General features: G+C 60.6%; 1 protein-coding gene and 2 long non-coding RNA genes across 3 annotated transcripts; 1 reads left to right on the forward strand and 2 right to left on the reverse strand.

Annotated features, from left to right (window-relative positions):
* Positions 1-2,744: 2,744 nt before the first annotated feature.
* On the reverse strand, positions 2,745-3,861 carry LOC115292448. Its single transcript, XR_003908999.1, has 2 exons — positions 3,202-3,861; positions 2,745-3,094 (listed from the first exon to the last, which is right to left on the reverse strand). It is a non-coding gene; the product is annotated as an uncharacterized LOC115292448 (long non-coding RNA).
* Positions 3,862-4,142: 281 nt separating this feature from the next.
* PLCD1 (phospholipase C delta 1) lies at positions 4,143-18,020 on the forward strand. Its single transcript, XM_029940569.1, has 15 exons — positions 4,143-4,321; positions 7,007-7,171; positions 10,135-10,363; positions 13,965-14,094; positions 14,178-14,409; positions 14,857-15,058; positions 15,204-15,348; positions 15,425-15,574; positions 15,672-15,830; positions 16,046-16,205; positions 16,386-16,502; positions 16,886-17,064; positions 17,158-17,290; positions 17,367-17,516; positions 17,648-18,020. The coding sequence occupies exons 1-15, from the start codon at positions 4,225-4,227 to the stop codon at positions 17,731-17,733; spliced, it is 2,334 nt and encodes a 777-aa protein (XP_029796429.1). The 5' UTR covers positions 4,143-4,224; the 3' UTR covers positions 17,734-18,020.
* LOC115292449 lies at positions 11,021-13,563 on the reverse strand. Its single transcript, XR_003909000.1, has 2 exons — positions 13,372-13,563; positions 11,021-13,290 (listed from the first exon to the last, which is right to left on the reverse strand). It is a non-coding gene; the product is annotated as an uncharacterized LOC115292449 (long non-coding RNA).
* Positions 18,021-18,203: the final 183 nt, after the last annotated feature.

Consider the following 18,203-nt stretch of genomic DNA (forward strand, 5'->3'; position numbering starts at 1 on the left):
ACTTCCTGACCCTGCACGGTGAGTTCCTGGCTGGCGTGCGGGGAGCCCCTGCGCCGGCCGCCCCCCGCGGAGAGGCGTCCCCCGGCCTGGGCGGGGGACCCCCACTCCTCCGGCCGCTCTCCGCCCCGCCCCGGGCCCGCCTCTCTGCCCTTTTGTTGCACTGGGGAAATCTCGGCCCGGGACTCTCGGGTGGAACTGCCCCGAAGACCTTGGGCGTCTCCAGGCTTGTCTCCCTGATCTGGCCGGAGGTGGGGGGCGGCGGGACTCTGAAGACTTCCCTGAAGGCTCCCCACGACCCCGCTTCAAAGATTCTCCCGTTTTCTGGTCTCCGAAGGCTGGGCTCCGCGGGCGGCGCGCGCGGAGGGGCCGAGGGACGGAACCAGCATCCACGAATAACCAAGATTCCCCCGCCCTGTGCGGGCTGCCCGCGGTTTCCCCAGATCCCAGGCGTGCCTGGACCGCGTCCGGCCGAGCGGGTGTGGCCCGGGGAGGAGGGGAGGGAGGATGAGGAGCGGTGCAAGGTTGGCCGAGGTCGGGCTGGGCGGCCGTAACTGCCCCGCGCGGGAGTCCGGTCAGCGATGCCCGAGCTGGAAGGGGCGGCGCGGTGCCCGCATCCGCGCACCCGCCAGGCGGGGCCGGTCCCGGTCTCCCCGCGGCCCGCCTGCGGCCCCCCTTTGTCAGGCCGAGTTCTGGCCCTCTGACCCACCGGGGAACCGTCTGAGCCGCCCCCTTGCCATCTTGCTGCCCCTCCAGGAGAAAAAGCGGCTGTGGGCTCCTCCTGCAGGGCCTGGCGGTCTTCTGGCAGGTCGGGACCCCCGACCTGGTCTGGCCTTGTGTGCTCCAGCCTGGGGACTCACCCACTCCTAAGAGTGTCTTGTCCTCCTGGCTCCTGAGATCATCCGTCGATTCAGCAAACCCTGCCTCTCACGCCAGCACTGCTGACCCCTATCTCCCTGTTTTCTGGCGTCCCTGGGGTTGGAGGCCTACCACTCATCCTTCTAAACCAGACAGGGAGATACTAGATGGGAAAGAGAAAGGCAGAGCCCTCCGGCTGACCGCTAGAGACCCCCTGGATTTCAGGGGGATAGATGTTCTTTTCAGCCAGCCCCCAGGCTATCTTGTGTTTCCCAGTTGGCCTATGCCTGGTCTCCATGGCCCAGAGACCTTGCTCAGTGTCCAGAGCTGTTACCCTCACACCAGTCTCCTGGGCTCCTGCAAGCCATCTCGTCCAGCCCCCTTCCCCATGCTCCCTCTTCTGTCCTCAGACCAGAGGTGTTCTTAGTGCGTCTGCCAGACTGGCAGGAAGGACCAGAGCGGAGACTTCTGCTCTCTCTCTCATCCCTTGGTTACTGCCGTCTACCTCACCCTGCAGACTGCACCTGCCGCCTCTTCCATGTCTGGCTCACCCTCAGATCTCCCACCAGCCCTCTGGTCGCCTCTGGCGCAGCTCATGTTGTACTGGGCTCCATCCTCAGGCAAACGTGCCTTTGTGCAACCTCTCTCCCCTGGTGCGCCCCCTGGAGAGGAAGCTCTGTGCGGGGAGTGTCCGTGGGCTTGGCCGCACTAGCTCGTTCGGTTTGAGACCCGCCTCCCCAGTGCCTGTCTGTCCCTTCCTGGGGGGCCGTCATGAAAACCCCGATCCCAAGCTCTTTGTCTGAAGGCCCTCCCACCTCTAGCACATCACCCAGAATTCCATCCCTTAATCACCTTTGTTCCCCCTACAAACCAAACCGGGAAGCAAGAACCCGTCAAGGAGACTCCATGGTGGGAAGGGGTGCTCACCGTGCCCTGTGCTGTTCTGGGTTGCCCACACTTCCACTGGAGAGTCTGCACCCCTTTCATGTTTTGGGCCCCCAGCACGGACATGTGCTGCACCATCTGGCTTGCGCAGTTGGCAGTCTGCTGCAGAAAGGCCCCCGCCATTGGCCCATGGGGGCCACACAGCCTCCCTAGATGGGAGATGTCGCTTACGTCCTCACCCCAGCTGCATGCATTCTGGACGCAGCCTGAGTTCAAGCCTTGACTTTTTCGTCTCGGACAGATCCTTTGATTTCTTTGCACCTCAGGTGCGTCAGCAAAATCGGGGCTAAGAGTACTCCCTACCTCACAGGCTTGCCGTGAGGACTGAATGCGGTCACACACAGAAGGCAATGCACACAGTGCCCAGTGCTCACAGGGGCTGTGCCTCTGCAGGAGGTTCACCCCGAGTGATCATGCCCGGTGTGTTCTTTGGGAGATGAGGGGCAAGACAGTCCCCTGCTAGGAAAACTGTGACCAGAACAGGGCTCAGGAACGAAAGGGCTCCCCTGGCCTCCCCACCCCCCCACTACCTCCGCTTGCCTCGGTTCTCGCCAGGCCTGCACTGGCCTCTCCAGCACGTCTCCAAATGTGCCCCCAAGGATGCCCCCTCCCAGGCCCTCCTCTCACTGAACATGTCCACCTTCACTGACTTTTCCTACAGCAAATCCACCCTGCCCTTCCCTAAAACTGGCACTTGTAGAAGTTGAAGGCAGCCTGTAGGAAGGGCCCCATCTTGGCATCTATTTCTGTTATGACCCTGAGCTAGTCTTTCTGCCTCTCTGGGCCCTTGTTTTTAATCCCTGGTATAGCAATACCCACAGGCACACGCCGAGCCACACTAATCTTCACATTGTGTGCCGTGGGCGACTTGGGCCGTCAGATGAAGCCTGTGGACCCCTCCTCAGGGTCATGTTTTTAAATGCATAAAATAAAAGACATGAGAATTCAAAGGAAGCAACTTACATTGAAATGTGATTCTATCCATAGGTCCTTGCGGCGGGGGGTGGTCTTGGGTCCTCCGAGTGGGAACCCCGTGTGGTTTTCTCTCAAACAGGTTTACCTTACCCTCTGCCCGCCCCCGTCCAAATAAAGAACAACTTGTTTGTGCCGGTATTTCAGCTCCTCTACAGCAACACACGTTCTCCTGCTTTATCCTCCGCGGCATGACCTTAGGCAAGTCACGGCGCTACAGTTTATTGTTAGTATCGCTCTGCTTGGCGGCGCTGCTGGCTGGCTTTGTGGGTGACTCACTGGCAGTGCTGGGGACTGGGGGTGCAGGGAGCGAATGGAGGAGCTATTCAGAGGCACAGAGCAAAAGAAGGGTGAGTCAGGCCTCTGGGCGGTGTTCGGACCTTGGCGCACTGTAGGGGCTGGGTGCATGAAAGAGAAGCTGTGACTTACATGAAAGGTCCCACTGTTCCCGGGCACACTGGCCACACAGTTTTGTGTAAAGTTGCAGTAGCTCTCATCTGTTAATCAAAGCACGCCTGCGTTAATGGACTCTTTTTGAAGATCAGCCTTTTTTCAAGAATTCCATTCGCATTCGGAACCGTGGAGATTACCCCACTCCGGTGGAGAAACTGAGACGTGCAAACAGGCCTGCCTGAGGTTCGTGAGTGAGGCAACGGCCAGCTGAATTACAATGAGTTCGTTGAGTAATTGAGGGGAAATACTCGACGGGCTCGGTGGGTGCCCCAGGCGCCATCCCAGGCTCCGCCTTCTCCCGCCCCGTCTGCCTAGACTCGCCCCGGGTGGCCGCCACTACCCGGTCTCCCCTCCTGGGCTCAGTCTCGGTCAAGCTTCTCGTCCTCCGCCCGGCCCCCAGCCGGTGTTTTGAATCCGCGGCTCGCTCTCCGAAGCTCCGCCCTCTCCCGCGCGAACCCCTCGTTGTCTGTGCGCGACCCTCCCCTGGTTGGCAGTCTGGCCCTCGGCCCCGCCCCTGGGCGGCTTCCCTGTGGGAGGCTCTGCCTCCACTCGGCTTCCCAGACCCGCTTCCTCTCCTTCGCCCCCCGCCCCAACTGCAGGGGCCTGGGCCCCGCCCCCGACAGCTTTCTGGGCGGAGCCTACGCCACAGATCCGCTTCCTGGGTTATGGGTGTGTCCCACTCCGCGTCTCAGGCTCCGCCCCTCCCTCCTGGGGTCCGCCCCCGCCACGCCTCCCGGGGGCGAAGGTCCCGCCCCTCCGGGACTGGCCACGTCTCCTAGGGTCGGCCTGCCCTTTCAGCCCAGATTTCCCTCACGCCCCGCCTCTGGGGCCGAGTCCCCGCCCTTCAGGGTTGGCCCCTCCTCCTGGCCCCGCCCCCAACTTCGGACTCCGCCCCCTTCTCTCCTCCGGGGCGGTGGCTCCGCCCCCAGGGCCAGGGCCCTCTAGAGACTCTGCTGTCCCGGGCCGGGCTCGGTAGCGGCAGAGGCACCGGGGAGCGTCATGCAGTGCCTGGGGATCCGCCGCCGGAGCCGCTCCAGGGAGCTCTACCTGCAGGAGCAGAGCCTGGAGGTGGCGGCGCTCAACGGGCAGAGGCTGGGTAAGGGGGCAGGGGCGCACCTAGCTCTGCTGGGAAGGCGGCTGGGACACGACGTAGCCTGTGTGTTCCTGAGCTCGGGGTCCTGCCTTCCAGCCTCTGACCGCACGAGTTTAGTACTTTTCGAGCTTGAGATCCGCTGCGGGGCCAAGCTTGAGATCCGCTGCGGGGCCGTAGGGACCCGAGCCCCTCCTGTGCAGAGATTTCTGAGGCGCTACTAGATATGAGACCCAGTGTGTGACTGGCAGGACTCTGTAACCCAGTGAGATGATGTTTTGAGACTGTGACCCGGTGTGGTGCTGTGCAGGCGTGAGTGACAAATGTGACACTGGGTGATCCAGTGTGTAACCTAGTGGTGATCCTGCCCCTTATACGGTATGTGGGGCCTCTGTGCAGCAATGACAAGAAGTAATGCGTGTGAGACATGGTGGCACCGGTGTGACAGTGTGTCCCAGGGTGGTACTGTGCACTGCGTGCCTCTGGGTGTCCCAGGTGACTGGTTCTGTTATTCCGTGTCACACTCTGTGTTATCTGGGTTTTCTGACATCGCTCTTTGTGACACTACTCAGTGTGGCTGAGTAATGGCTGCATAAGGTAATGTTTCCGGGCACTCGCCCCTGGGCAGGCTTCTGAGTCCTGACTCCACCACGTAGCTTCCTCGAACCTCGGTTTCCTCATCTGTAAAATGGGGATAATGATAGTGCCTTCTTCATCGGGTTGGTGGGGAGATTAAATACATGCGCTCAGATCAGCATCTTAGTCAGACGCTGACCCTTAATGTCACGGTGGCTGCTATTATTATCGTTCGATGACGTCTGGCACTGTGCGGAGCACGCGGTGTGATTGTGTCCCAGACCCAGCTAGTCCCAGGCATGCATTGCCCTGAGCGCATGCGCAGAATTCCCGCCCGCCCCGCTTTAGCACCTGCGGCAGCCCCTGTTCCCCCTCCCCCCCCCAGGCTGCCTCCTGTGTGGACCGCCGGGCCGGGCGGTGGGGCTGCAGGGTCCGCCCCGGCCCCTGAGCTCAGAGGCCCCTGCTCACCACCCTCCCGCACGAGAAGGCACCACGGCTGAGTGGGTGGGGCTGGGCAACGGGTGCCCATAGACTTCCTGGGTGCTAAGGGAGCAGAAGCCCCGAGGCCTCAAGAGACAGAAGGGCCGCAGATGAGGCCGGAGGCAGGGGTCCTGCCGGGGTTTCCTCACGGCCCGGGAGGCGGCGTCCGGCAAGGGGCCCACCGTGGGGCTGAGCTCTGAGTTCCGGAAGCCTCGTCGGCAGCCAGGGACTTATCTGTGCCTGACCGTAGACAGGGCCACAGCCTGGCTCCAGGACAGGATGGACATGTCATCTCTTCACGGTGTTTTCCAGAGCCGAGGGTGGGGCTCACCTTCCACTTTCCGCCCTCCCCCCGCCCCCCATTACCGTCTGTGGTGCTGGCAGGGGCTTGCCAGGCAGAGGGTAAGCAGGTGCCCCTGCCAGCTGTGCCCCAGCCTCAGAAAGGACAGTGGGGTGCCCCAGAGGGGGCGTCTGGGAACCCCCTGTCCCTCAATGCCACAGCCACTGCCGCCCATTCAGGGCATCCTGTGGGAATCCGTCTGCCCCCCGGAGCCTCCCGGGGGCTGAAGCAGGACCGCTCACACTGGGGCAGGGGGCCTCCCGGGGGTGTGAGAGGCTTGGGACAAAGGAGGGAGAAGGTACATGAGACAGACGCCTCCTCTGACCCAGTGCTGATGGGGAACAGAGGCCCAGAGACAGAGGGGAGCTGCCTAAAGCCATGGGGGTGGGGGGCTGGAGGGGGGGGTGTTAGCACTGGGCTCTGTCCCCAGTGGAGGCAGGAGGCTGGGGAGGGATAGAGAGGGTGTGAGTAGATGAGGCCGGGAGAAGTGGTCCAGAAGGTTCTGTAGGTCTTGGTGTGGGGGGCAGGCTGGCCTGTCTCTGAAGACAGCTGGGTGGGAGGGGCCATGCAGCCAGGGTGGGGGTCCTCGCCTGGGGCCCTGCACAGGGTCTTGCCTGCGCCGTGCCTCAGGGCTGTCGTTCCTGGAGGTTCCTGGACCCAGGACAAGCAGAGATGGAGGGGACAGGGACAGACAGCCATCCCAGCAGGCCAAACACAGGCCACAGTGGGCTCATTGGTCTCAGGGACCTGTTCAAGCAGGTGCAAGTTATGGTGGGAGCAGCAGGGGTGAGGGAGGCAGGGTGGGCACAAGGGTCCTGCCGAAACCGTAATGTTGACCTCAAGAACTACAGCTGCTGTGACCTCAGGACCTTTTCTTCCCTGCTCTGCCTGATATTTCGGTCCCAGCTTCCTCCGGACCACTCTGATCCCAAGGTGTGACCAGGAGGGACATCTAGGTGTCTAGCTCCCGGGAACCAGATGCTCCTGAGTTAGCTGCTTTCCCCTTGTTCATGCAGCTGCGGGGGCAGGTCACAGCGTATGAAGTGTGGCATTGAGCCAGCAGGTGTCCTAAGGTTGGCATGCCTCAGCTGGCAATCAGAGATGACTTCCTGGAGGAGGCAGGGCTCCAGGATCAGGTTGGAGGGAACATGGGTGACGGTGGGAGAAGGGAACCAAGAGCCGGGAGGAGGCGGGTGAGAAGTGGGCCCCAGTGGGTCCGGCAGGGAGCAGCCAGCCCGGGCCCGGGGCGGCAGGGACCCCGGGGGCAGCGGCACCTCACCGGCTCTGCCCCCTAGGCCTACAGGATGACGGGGACCTCCAGGCACTGCTGAAGGGCAGCCAGCTCCTGAAGGTGAAGTCCAGCTCATGGCGGAGGGAGCGTTTCTACAAGCTACAGGAAGACTGCAAGACCATCTGGCAGGAGTCCCGCAAGGTCATGCGGACCCCGGAGTCCCAGCTGTGTGAGTGTCCGGGCTGCGGGGGCAGCTCAGGGGGAGCCCGGGTTTGTGTGGTCGGGCAGGGAGTGGGGGAAGCCGAGTCCCAGACCAGGACCCCAGATAGGGAGCCCCAAGCCTGGCCCAGCAGGGCCCAGGTCAGCCACACGACCAGGACCAGACATGGGGAAACTAAAGTTAGCAAGGGAGGGGAGAGAAGAGTTTGTTAAATCACTGATAGGGAAACTGAGGCCTAGTCTGGGCCCGAGAGGGTGGTCATGGAGGCCCACAGATGGAGAGGCCAAGGCCTTTTGGGGGTAGGGGTATCCACCCATGACCCCAGACGGGAAGGTCCGGCTCACACGTCGGGAGGCTGCTGGGCGTGCTGCCGAGCACACGGGTATCCACCCGACAGACAGACGTGGGAAGGAGGGGATCGAGGTGGCTTTTGACTCCAGGTGGAATGAGGCCAAAAGCCGGGCCCAAAGTCCAGGGGCGGATCAAGGTCCTTCCTGGTATCAGCAGCCAGGATACGAGGTGGGGCCACGGGAGGCAGCTCCTTCCCCGGCCCGGGGCCATAGCAGAGGTGGGGTGGCGCAGGGGTCCTTCACCAGGCAGCTCCCTCGAGGGTGTTGGGCCTGAGAGTTTTCTGGAAGCTTCAGAAAAGGCCCAGGAACCCCAGGCTCAGGCCTGCCTGAGTGCCTCCAGCAAGGCCTCACAGAGAAAGCTACCTTTGACACAGAATGCCCTAAACATTCTGTAAAATGAGTGTCCCGTGTGCATCTGTACCTGGTGGCAAAGTTTTAGATCAGTGCTCCCCCAAAGAACTTTCTTTGATCTAGATCTGTGCTGTCCAGTTTCAGTCCACTGGCCCCCTCTGGCCGGCCAACACTTGAAATGTGTCTTGGGGGACTAAAGAACTGAATTCTTAATGTTACTGAACTTTAACTAGTTTATATTTAAACAGCCACACGTGGCGGGGGCTGGGGTATTGGGCCGTGCAGAAAGATCACCGCAGTTGGATTTCACAGGACCCAGATCCCTGCCTTTGGCTGTGACAGGGGCAGGGCGGGGAAGGGGGTGCGTGGAGAGACAGGGTCAGCCCACTGGGGAGTGAGATCAGGCTCTGGGGGGGAGAGGGGCCAACACTGAGGGTGCCCAGGGAAGGGTTTGCCAGCCTCAGGACACGGAGGTAGAAAGCTGACAAAGTGTGGCCTGTGGCAGGGCCAGATGCAGAGCTGGGGAGGGGGGCCGGGGGTCTCTGAGCAGGGCAGGGCAGGCCGGGAGCGGCTGGAGCCTGAAGCACTCTCGAAAACTCCACCCGAGTGCACATCAGCCACATGGCTTGGAAGTGACCCAGACCTTTCCTGTCCGTGGCACCAGCCAGTCTCCCTCATAGCCCTCTGCCCTGATAGCGGGCTTCCTGTTAGTTCCGCGGGGCGGGGGGGGGGGGGGGGGGGGTGGTGGTGCTGGTGGGAATGGGGCATCTTGTTCCCTGAGCCTGGGGATTCCCGGGAGCGCAGGCAGCAGCGGGCACACAGTGCGCTCCCAGCACGCGGGGCAGACACAGGAGAAGGGACCTGGGCTGGGGCGGGGGCGGGGTGGCCCAGGCAGGAGACCAGCATGAGAGCAGAGGTGCAGAGGGGAGAATGAGGAAGGCGCACGAGTGGGGCCCGCACAGAGGGGCTGCAGGGTGGCAGGTGGGGGGTCGGGCACTGGGTGAGCTCACGACCCAGATGCTGAGACCGTGCTCGGCTGAGCGTGCGGCGGCCGCTTCCCTTCCCCGTGTGAGCAGTGGGACTGTTGGCCCCAAATGCGCTCTGTCCTCGGGGAAACTGAGGCGAGGGAGGAGGGGGGCAGCGCCCCAGCTCTCCGGGCCTCTGCTTCCTAAGTTTCCCCTGGCCCCTCCCCTACCGCAGGACCCCCAGGCTGGCTCCCGGAGGCAGACAAGGCATTAGCAGGGGGGGGGCATCTGGAATCTCTCTCTGGTGGGGGGCCGGCCCAGCTGCACAGCTCAGGCTTCCTGTTGTCACCCCGGCCAGGGGCAGCTGCAGGCGGGGTGGGCCCAGCCAGTGCAGGAGGCCGCGGGCAGAGGTACCCCCAGCCCCGGGGATGGCCTCGGGCTCACGGGTCTGGCCCTCGGAGCCTGCTGCCTTGGCGAGGCCATGCCATACACGGAGGGCTTGCAGGTGGCCAGGAGGCCTCCGGGCACTCGGAGGGCAGGTGGGCGCCGGGAGGAGATGCGCTGGCAGCCAGCACCTGGGCTGGAGGGGGCCCGGCCGGGGAGGACACACTGGGGTAGGAGGGAGGCAGGGTCTTGCTGCCCCCGGAAGCCTGGAAGGCTTAAATGCCACAGGAGGCCTCCCCCCAGCTTCTAAGGACAGAATGATGTACTCGCTCAGACTCCTGGGGGCACCGGCCTTCCTGCAGCGTACCTGCCAAGGCGCTCTCTGAGGTCAGGACACACAGACACGTGCAGGGCAAGGCCCTGTCTACGCTCCAACACCAGCACCACGCCCTCCACCCTGCACCCCTGGAAGGTCAGGAGAGGGGCCTGGGGGGCTCTCACGGCTGAGGGGGAGATGTCCAAAGTCAAGTGCAAGTAGGAGGGTTTGTGGCCTCCGGGCTGTCACAGGCTCCAAGCTCCCCTATCTCTAAAAGCCCTGTCTGGCTCCAGGACTCGCCCAGGGGTCATACACCCTCCCAGACCAGAAGCAGCAGGGCTGGGGTCCCAGGTGCCCCTCTCGAAGGCCGGCCGCTCCCCGTCCCTCCCTGTGCATTTCCACTGCCCACCAACTTGTGTCTCCCTTTCTCCCAACACCTCCGTCTCTGGCCTCCTTTGTCCCTCTGTTCCCCCTGGTCTGTTCTCTCTGTCTCTGGATCAAGGCCTGAGCTCCAGCCCTGGCGCTGTGGCCCCTGCGCTGGGCCCTGGGCACATGGGGGGCCGGGCCGGCCTTGCAGCTACCCTGCCACCTGTCCCCTCTCTGCAGTCTCCATCGAGGACATCCAGGAGGTGCGGCTGGGGCACCGCACGGAGGGCCTGGAGAAGTATGCCCGCGACGTGCCCGAGGACCGCTGCTTCTCCATCGTCTTCAAAGACCAGCGCAGCACCCTGGACCTCATCGCCCCTTCCCCCGCTGACGCCCAGCACTGGGTGCAGGGCCTGCGCAAGGTCATCCACCACTCGGGCTCCATGGACCAGCGGCAGAAGCTGCGGCAGTATCCTTTTGCGGGCAGCGGGGCCGGGCGCAGCCTGTGCATCCTGGCTTTGGCCGTGCCCAGGGCAACCTGGGAACGGACGGTATCCAGGTCGGCCCGTCACACCGAAATAGCATAGACTGTGTGGCTTAAACCACAGAAACTCACTTTCTCACAGTTCTGGAGGCTGGAGGTCCGAGGTCTGGTGGCCAGTATGGTGGGGGTCTGGTGAGAGCTCTTCCTGGCTGGTGGGTGGCCGCCGCGTCCCTGTGTCCTCGCATGTCACACAGGCCTTGGCTGAAGGGAAGCAGAACAGGTTCCGGAGCCCTGTTGGGTCACACTGTGCAGCCCCCAATGTCCCCTGTTCTCCCCCCATAACCAGCACAGGGTTATGACGCTAAGGGCTGCAGCCGGCTTCGAGGGGAGGCCGGGCCTTGGGTGTTTTAATCATGTGCCTGGAGCTGTTATTTGTTTTCTCTCTGGGAATTTGGGAGGCCACGGTACCCTGGTGCCATTTTGGGGAGTGGCCACATTTCCCTGGGCCTGGTGTGCAGGCCTGCCTGTGGGCTCAAACCAAGTTCACGTCCAAGTCTGGGTGCACAGCCACACACTAGCCTATGATTCAAAGTGACCAGGCTGCTGGTACGTAGGACTCAAGTGGATCCACCCAGGTCCAGCCCCGTTTTTAATGACACTTTTATTGACATATAATTCACACACCATGTAATTCACCTGCTTAAAGTGTACAGTCAGTGCTGTTTAGTATAGTCATAGAATGAGAAGCGATTTTACAACATTTCATCACCTTAAAAAGAAACCCCGTACGCCTTAGCAATACTCCCTGTTTCCCCATAACCCCCCAGGCCCTAGGCACCCACTGATCTACACTTGGGCTTCATATGTTTGCCGTTTTCTGGGCCTCTCCTGTAAATGCAAGATACAGTCCTTTGTGATTGGCTGCCTTCACTGAGCACGGCGTATCCATGCTGCCGGGAGAATCCGTACGTCATTCCTTCTTGTGGCTGAATCCTAGTCCATGGTGTGGTTATTCCCCACTTTATTTATCATTCAGTAGTTGATGGACCTTTGACTTTCCACTTCGGAGCTTCGTGAACCAATGCTGCTGCGAACGTTGGGTAGTTCTGTGTGGTATATACACCTGGAAGGTACACGCCTTATGGAAACTGGATGTTGAATTCACCTTGCGAGGACTGTCCTCCGATGAGATTTACCTTCTAACCAGCGCTGTGTGACGGCTCCGGTTTTCCACAGCCTCACTAGGGCCTGTTAACACTTTTTTATTGTAGCCAGCTTTGTGGGTATGAAGTGGTATCTCATTGTGGTTTTGATTTGCATTTCCTTGATAGCTAATGATGTCGGGTGTCTTTCGGTCTTTTATTCCATTTATCCATACATATCCGTGCACCAATACCACCACATTTCAGTTCTAGAACTTTGTGCTAAGTTTTGAAAGCAGGACATGTTAGTCTTCCAATTTTTTTTTTTTTTTGGCAAGATTATTTAGACTATTCTGGGTCCCTCGATGCTCCATATGCATTTTCGGACCAATTTCTGCAAAGCAGCCAGCACGATTGTGATAGGCCTTGTGTGGAACCTGGAGATCAGCCCGGAAAGAATTTCCCACTGACAACATCAAATGTTGTGATCTGTAAATATGGGTAATTTTCCACTTATTTAGATCTTCCTTAGTTTCTTTCAACATTGTGTTGCAGTTTTCGGAGTCTAAGTTCCACATTTAAAAAAATGTAGTCCAAAGTCTGCTGATCCATTTTGAGGCTCTTGATGGAATTACTTTCTGAATCTCATTTTCTGATGACCCAGCTGCTTTAAAGGACATACCTCAAGCCCTGGTAGCTTCCTTACTCTGCTTTCCAGCATTTCCCAGAGTTTTAAGTGTTTTTCCCGAGGCTGTACCTGCCTGATTCTGAGTGTCCTTAAAAGTCCAATTCCGTAGGCGGGGCTTGTGCTTGGGCAGTCTTGTGTCCTCTGGAGGGGCCGCGGCCCCCACGCTGAGGTCACAAAGCCATCCCAGCCTCCTGACTGCCATTCGGCGTGGAGACCTCGTGCTTGGCTGGACCACTCTGAAATTCTGCCCTATTTTTTCATGTAAACATATGCATAAAATAGGACTCTGTTGGAATGAAGCTTAGAGGCCCCCCCAACCCACCTCCTTAAGAAACTGCTGATTTGGGTTCTGCCCTCAATTTCAATGCGTTTGCCAAAAATAGTGGAGATCATACGTTTGTACCCACTTTCCGTGTAACATCATGTAATAATTCTTTCCCCATAGACAGCGGTAATGACTGTGTAATGCCCTATAAATTAGCGCTCCATTTTTTTAGCGTTGAACATTTAGTCTTTCACTACTGTAAGTAACATTGCAAAGAACTAGGTTCATAAAACCTTTCAGCATTTAGGAGTGTTTCCTTACCAATAGATTCCTAGAAGTGGAATAAGTGAGTCAAATGATGTAGATGCTTAGAGCTTCCGCTCTGTCTCTGTCCCACACCGCTCAGGGCTGAACGGGTTTCCTTTGTCGGAGCGGCAGATGAGCCGCCCTGTCACCTCACCCCTACCTGCCTTCCAAGTAACACACTTTGAAATCGCTGATCTTCTAGTTTAAGAAATTGCAGCTCATCTGCAAATTGTTAATATCTTTGATTACCAAGAACGTTTTAAAAGGTCAGTTTAGGTCCTTTTCTCATTTAGTTATTAGGGTCATCCTACTGTTTTCACGATGGACTTTCTTTTTTCTTTATTTGAGCCTCAGAAGTGTTTAAAGTTCATATGGCATCAATTATGTTGTTTCCTTTGTGACTTCTTCTAAACACTTGCTGTTTTTTAGAAATTGTCTTCATTGTCTTTGTTCTCTAATATCTGTGGAGTGTCCTGTGGAGCTCCTCTTTCTCGACCTTTCCAGGTCTAGGCTGAGGGGAGAGGGGACAGAGGTAAAGGAGAAGCAGGGGCCTAAGCGCCCCCACCGTGAGTTTTGCTTGTGATATGCTCACCTTCTGACTGTGGCTTCGAGGTCTGATGCGAAGCTGGCTAACAATGATGTCTGGAAAACCAGAAGGACATACCCTGAAGTTAACAGTAATTATCTGTGGGAGATACAACTATGGGGATTTGTTTGTTCTGCATTTTCTTTTTTCTTTTTTTAATGTTTATTTGAGAGAGAGAGAGTACTAGCTGGGGAGAGGGAGAGAGAAGCTTAAGCAGGCTCCGTGCCTAGCGTGGGGCCCAATATGGGGTTTGACCCCACGGCTGTGAGATCATGACCTGAGCCGAAATCGGGAGTCAGACACTTAACCAACTGAGCCTCCCAGGTGCCCCTGCTTTCTCCATTTTCTAAGTTGTCTCTAGCAGACTCTTTCACAGTGAGGCAATGTTTTTAAAAATTTGAAAGGGTTCAAAGCCAGCAGATAGAAAATTGGTCCTGGAATGCGGTGTGCAGTTCGGGAGGCTGGGGCTTCGTCTGTGGGTGGTCTCAGTCCACCTGGGCGCAGGAGCCGACCCTGGGCTTGAAGCATGGCTCCAGGTGGGACCTTGTGGGGGGGCGGGGAGACAGGGCTCCTGGGTCCTTTCCTTACTTCCTGCCCAGCTGGATTCACTCTTGCTTGCGAAAAGCTGACAAAAACAAGGACAACAAGATGAGCTTCAAGGAGCTGCAGAACTTCCTGAAGGAGCTCAACATCCAGGTGGACGACGGCTACGCCCGGAAGATCTTCAGGGTGAGGCAGGGGCGAGGCGCGCCGAGCTGCCCTGGCCCCGACCTGGGGGCGGCGCCCTGAGCCCGGCGCACGTGGCCTTGCAGGAATGCGACCGCTCGCAGACAGACTCGCTGGAGGATGAGGAGATCGAGGCCTTCTACAAGATGCTGACCCAGCGGGCGGAGATTGACCGCACCTTTGCGGAGGCGGCGGGCTCCGGGGACACGCTGTCGGTGGACCAGCTGGTGGCCTTCCTGCGGCACCAGCAGCGGGAGGAGGCGGCAGGCCCCGCGCTGGCCCTGTCTCTCATCGAGCGCTACGAACCCAGCGAGACGGGTGAGAGGCTGGCTGGGCCCGCGTCCCTGAGGCCACACTGGGCTGGGAGAGGCCTGGCGAGGCCGCAGCCCGAGAGTCAGGAGCTGGGGGGGGGGGCGGGGGTGCCTCGGCATCACTAGCCCTCTCTTGGTTACTTGCTTCCTAACTTGTGCCCACCCTGGGCCCAGATTTGAGGCCCTCCCTGGGCTTCAGTCTGGAGGCACAGAGGAGATGCGGCCCGGCCTTCAGGGGGCCTCGGTGTTGGGGACCGAGGCGGGGGAGGGAGAGCGGGAGCTGGAGGAAGGGCAGGAGGAGACGGAGCCCCACTCTGGGGTAATCACAATCTGATGATTGACTCAGACTTACCTCTTCCGAGAGATGTCAGGGGCGAGCTCAGGACCGGGAGGCAGGGACGGCAGGGGGACCCTCCTGGCAGAACTCTGACGGTGCCCGCCCCCTCCCCCGCAGCCAAGGCGCAGCGGCAGATGACCAAGGACGGCTTCCTCATGTACCTGCTGTCCGCCGACGGCAGCGCCTTCAGCCTGGCGCACCGGCGGGTCTACCAGGACATGGGCCAGCCGCTCAGCCACTACCTGGTGTCCTCCTCGCACAACACCTACCTGCTGGAAGACCAGCTCACCGGGCCCAGCAGCACCGAGGCCTACATCCGGTGGGGCCCGGGGCGGGGGCGGGGCCGGGGCAGCCCGGGAGCGGGGCACGGGGAGGGGCGGGGCCCAAGGAGGGGCGGGGCCTGGAGTGGGCGGGACCGGGGGCTGGGCGGGGTCGGAGGGCCTAGCCGCCACGCCCACCCGCAGGGCGCTGTGCAAGGGCTGCCGCTGCCTGGAGCTCGACTGCTGGGACGGCCCCAACCTGGAGCCAATCATCTACCACGGCTACACTTTCACCTCCAAGATCCTCTTCTGCGACGTGCTCAGGGCCATCCGGGACTACGCCTTCAAGGTGGGCGCGCTCCTGGCGGGTAACGAGGGCGGTAGGAGGGACGGCCGCCCCTCCTAACCTGCCCTGGGGCCCCCAGGCGTCCCCCTACCCCGTCATCCTGTCCCTGGAGAACCACTGCAGCCTGGAGCAGCAGCGTGTGATGGCGCGGCACCTGCGCACCATCCTGGGCCCCATGCTGTTGGACCGGCCGTTCGACGGGGTCACCGCCAATCTGCCTTCCCCTGAGGTTCGCGGTGGGCATGCGGATGCCCATATGAGAGGGCAGGGGGACGGGCTGGGAGGCCAGCTGGATGGGTCTTGACCAGCTGCTTCTCCATTCTTAGCAACTGAAGGGGAAGATCTTGCTGAAGGGCAAGAAGCTTGGGGGGCTCCTGCCCCCTGGCGGGGAGGGCGGCCCTGAAGCCACTGTCGTGTCTGATGAGGATGAGGCTGCTGAGATGGAGGACGAGGCAGTGAGGAGCCGAGTGCAGCACAAGCCCAGGGTTCGAGGGGGAGTAGTGGGGGCGGGCTCAGCCCGGGGACCTCCCCCATCACTGAACGTTCGCCTGGTCTCAGTTCTCGGAGGCTGCCACTCAGACCCTCTGCCCCCCTCTCTCTGTCTGTCTCCCTCTGTCTCTCTGTGTCTGGGTTTCTGGCTCTCTCAGTGCCCACCTGCCCCAACCTCTGAATCTAACCTGGGCCTCCCCGTGGCCCCCAGGAGGACAAGCTCAGGCTAGTGAAGGAGCTCTCCGATATGGTCATTTACTGCAAGAGTGTCCACTTTGGGGGCTTCTCCAGCCCTGGCACCCCGGGGCAGGCTTTCTATGAGATGGCGTCATTCTCCGAGAACCGCGCCCTCCGACTGCTCCAGGAAGCAGGTGAGCCCGGCCCTGACCCCTCAGGGTGCTTGCTGTCCATCTGTCTGACCATGTGCCCTGGTCAGGCCCGCTCCCCATGCCCGGGTCCCGGCAGAGTTGGCGGTTTGCAGATAGAGCTGGGGGCAGGAGGGCCTGGGCTCACCGGGAGGTCTGCACTTCTGACCACCGGCCCCTTCTCAGGAAACAGCTTTGTTCGGCACAACGTGACTCACCTGAGCAGGATCTACCCTGCCGGGTGGAGAACGGACTCCTCCAACTACAGCCCCGTGGAGATGTGGAACGGCGGCTGCCAGATCGGTATGGGCTGCCTGGGCCTGGGAGGAGGCCTGGGGGGTTTCGCTCCGGAGGGCCAGGAGCCTCTGGGGATGCAGCTGGGGCCAGACACAGGGCGCTGTGGGTTCAGGACCTGGTAGTCGCAGTTTGGAAAGAATCCCACCACCAGCAAGTCACAGTGTCAGAAACCTCATCGTTAGCACCCTAGTCCTTTGAATTCTGGCACCAGAAAGAAAACGGGAGGTTGGTGGGGTGGGCCAGGGAGGGTGGCAGGAGGGAAGCAGGCATTGCGTGACGCTGGCCCCAATTCTGCCTCCCCACGTGACTCTAAGGCCTCAGTCTACCCTGAGTAGGGGGGCTCCAGAGCCCCCGAGATCTCACCTGTGACTGCTCTGTCTTGCCTACAGTGGCCCTAAACTTCCAGACGCCTGGCCCAGAGATGGACGTGTACCAGGGCCGTTTCCAGGACAACGGGGCCTGTGGGTACGTGCTGAAGCCCGCCTTCCTGCGAGACCCGGACTCCACCTTTAACTCGCGTGCTCTGGCTCAGGGACCTTGGTGGAACCGGAAGCGACTCTGTGTCAGGGTAAGGCCAGCCCTAGGGGGGACAGGAGCCTCTGGGCCTCCCCTCTCCCTTGCTGCCACTCTGAGTCCCCGTTTGTCCCCTGCCTTTCCCCAGGTCATCTCCGGGCAGCAGTTACCAAAAGTCAACAAGAATGAGAATTCGATTGTGGACCCCAAGGTGACGGTGGAGATCCACGGTGTGGGCCGGGACGCAGCGAGCCGCCAGACTGCCGTAGTCACCAATAACGGTACTTCCTGGGCCTGGGCGGGGCTGGGCCACTGGAGCTGGTGTCCACGCGGCTGATGTGGCCGGTGTACCCCCAGGCTTCAACCCCTGGTGGGACACAGAGTTTGAGTTCGAGGTGGTCGTGCCCGAGCTCGCCCTGGTGCGCTTCGTGGTGGAGGATTATGACGCCTCCTCTAAGAACGACTTCATCGGCCAGAGCACCATTCCGCTGGGCAGCCTCAAACAGGGTGAGCGGGCGCTGAGGGGGGGCAGGGCAAGGTCGGGGAGACAGAGGGCTGTCGTCTCCCGGGCGGGGGCCGTTGTCCCCGGAAGCATTCTCTTCGAGTGACCGGGGCTCTCCTGCCCGTCCACCTGCCAGGATACCGCCACGTCCACCTCTTGTCCAAGACCGGAGACCAGCACCCGTCCGCCACCCTGTTCGTGAAGGTGTCTCTCCAGGACTAGGGGTGTGGGATTCTGGCGGCGGCGGCGGCCCCGAACGGCCCCGAGCAGCCCAGGCCCCGTCCGCACGCAGGGACGGGTCTGGTGTGGCTGCTCCCGACCTCGCGCCTGGAGCCAGAGGCCCCGTGCTGCCTCCAGCCCTAACATACTGTCACGGCCGCCGCCTCTCTGCGGTTCCAGGGGCTGGCTCGGTCCCTGGCGCTCTCTTCCATTCCGTTAGGAAAAACACTGAGGCCCTCCGCCCTCTGGCAGCCCTAGGTTGAGGGTTTTTATAAAAATCATAAGACTGAGTCCCGTGGTCTTCTTACCTGAATGCCAGAAAAAGCCCTGCACAGGGCACGCGTGTGTGCATGCGTGTGCGTGTGTTCGTGTGTGTGTGTGGGAACAGTGGAGCCCAGCACCTCTCTGTCCCCTCCCCCACACACTCACACTGTATGCGGCTTGTCTGTCCCTTTGCACAGCAAGGACCAGCA

The sequence above is a fragment of the Suricata suricatta genome, chromosome 5 (genome assembly GCF_006229205.1).
Source record: "Suricata suricatta isolate VVHF042 chromosome 5, meerkat_22Aug2017_6uvM2_HiC, whole genome shotgun sequence".
NCBI classification, from domain to species: domain Eukaryota; kingdom Metazoa; phylum Chordata; class Mammalia; order Carnivora; family Herpestidae; genus Suricata; species Suricata suricatta.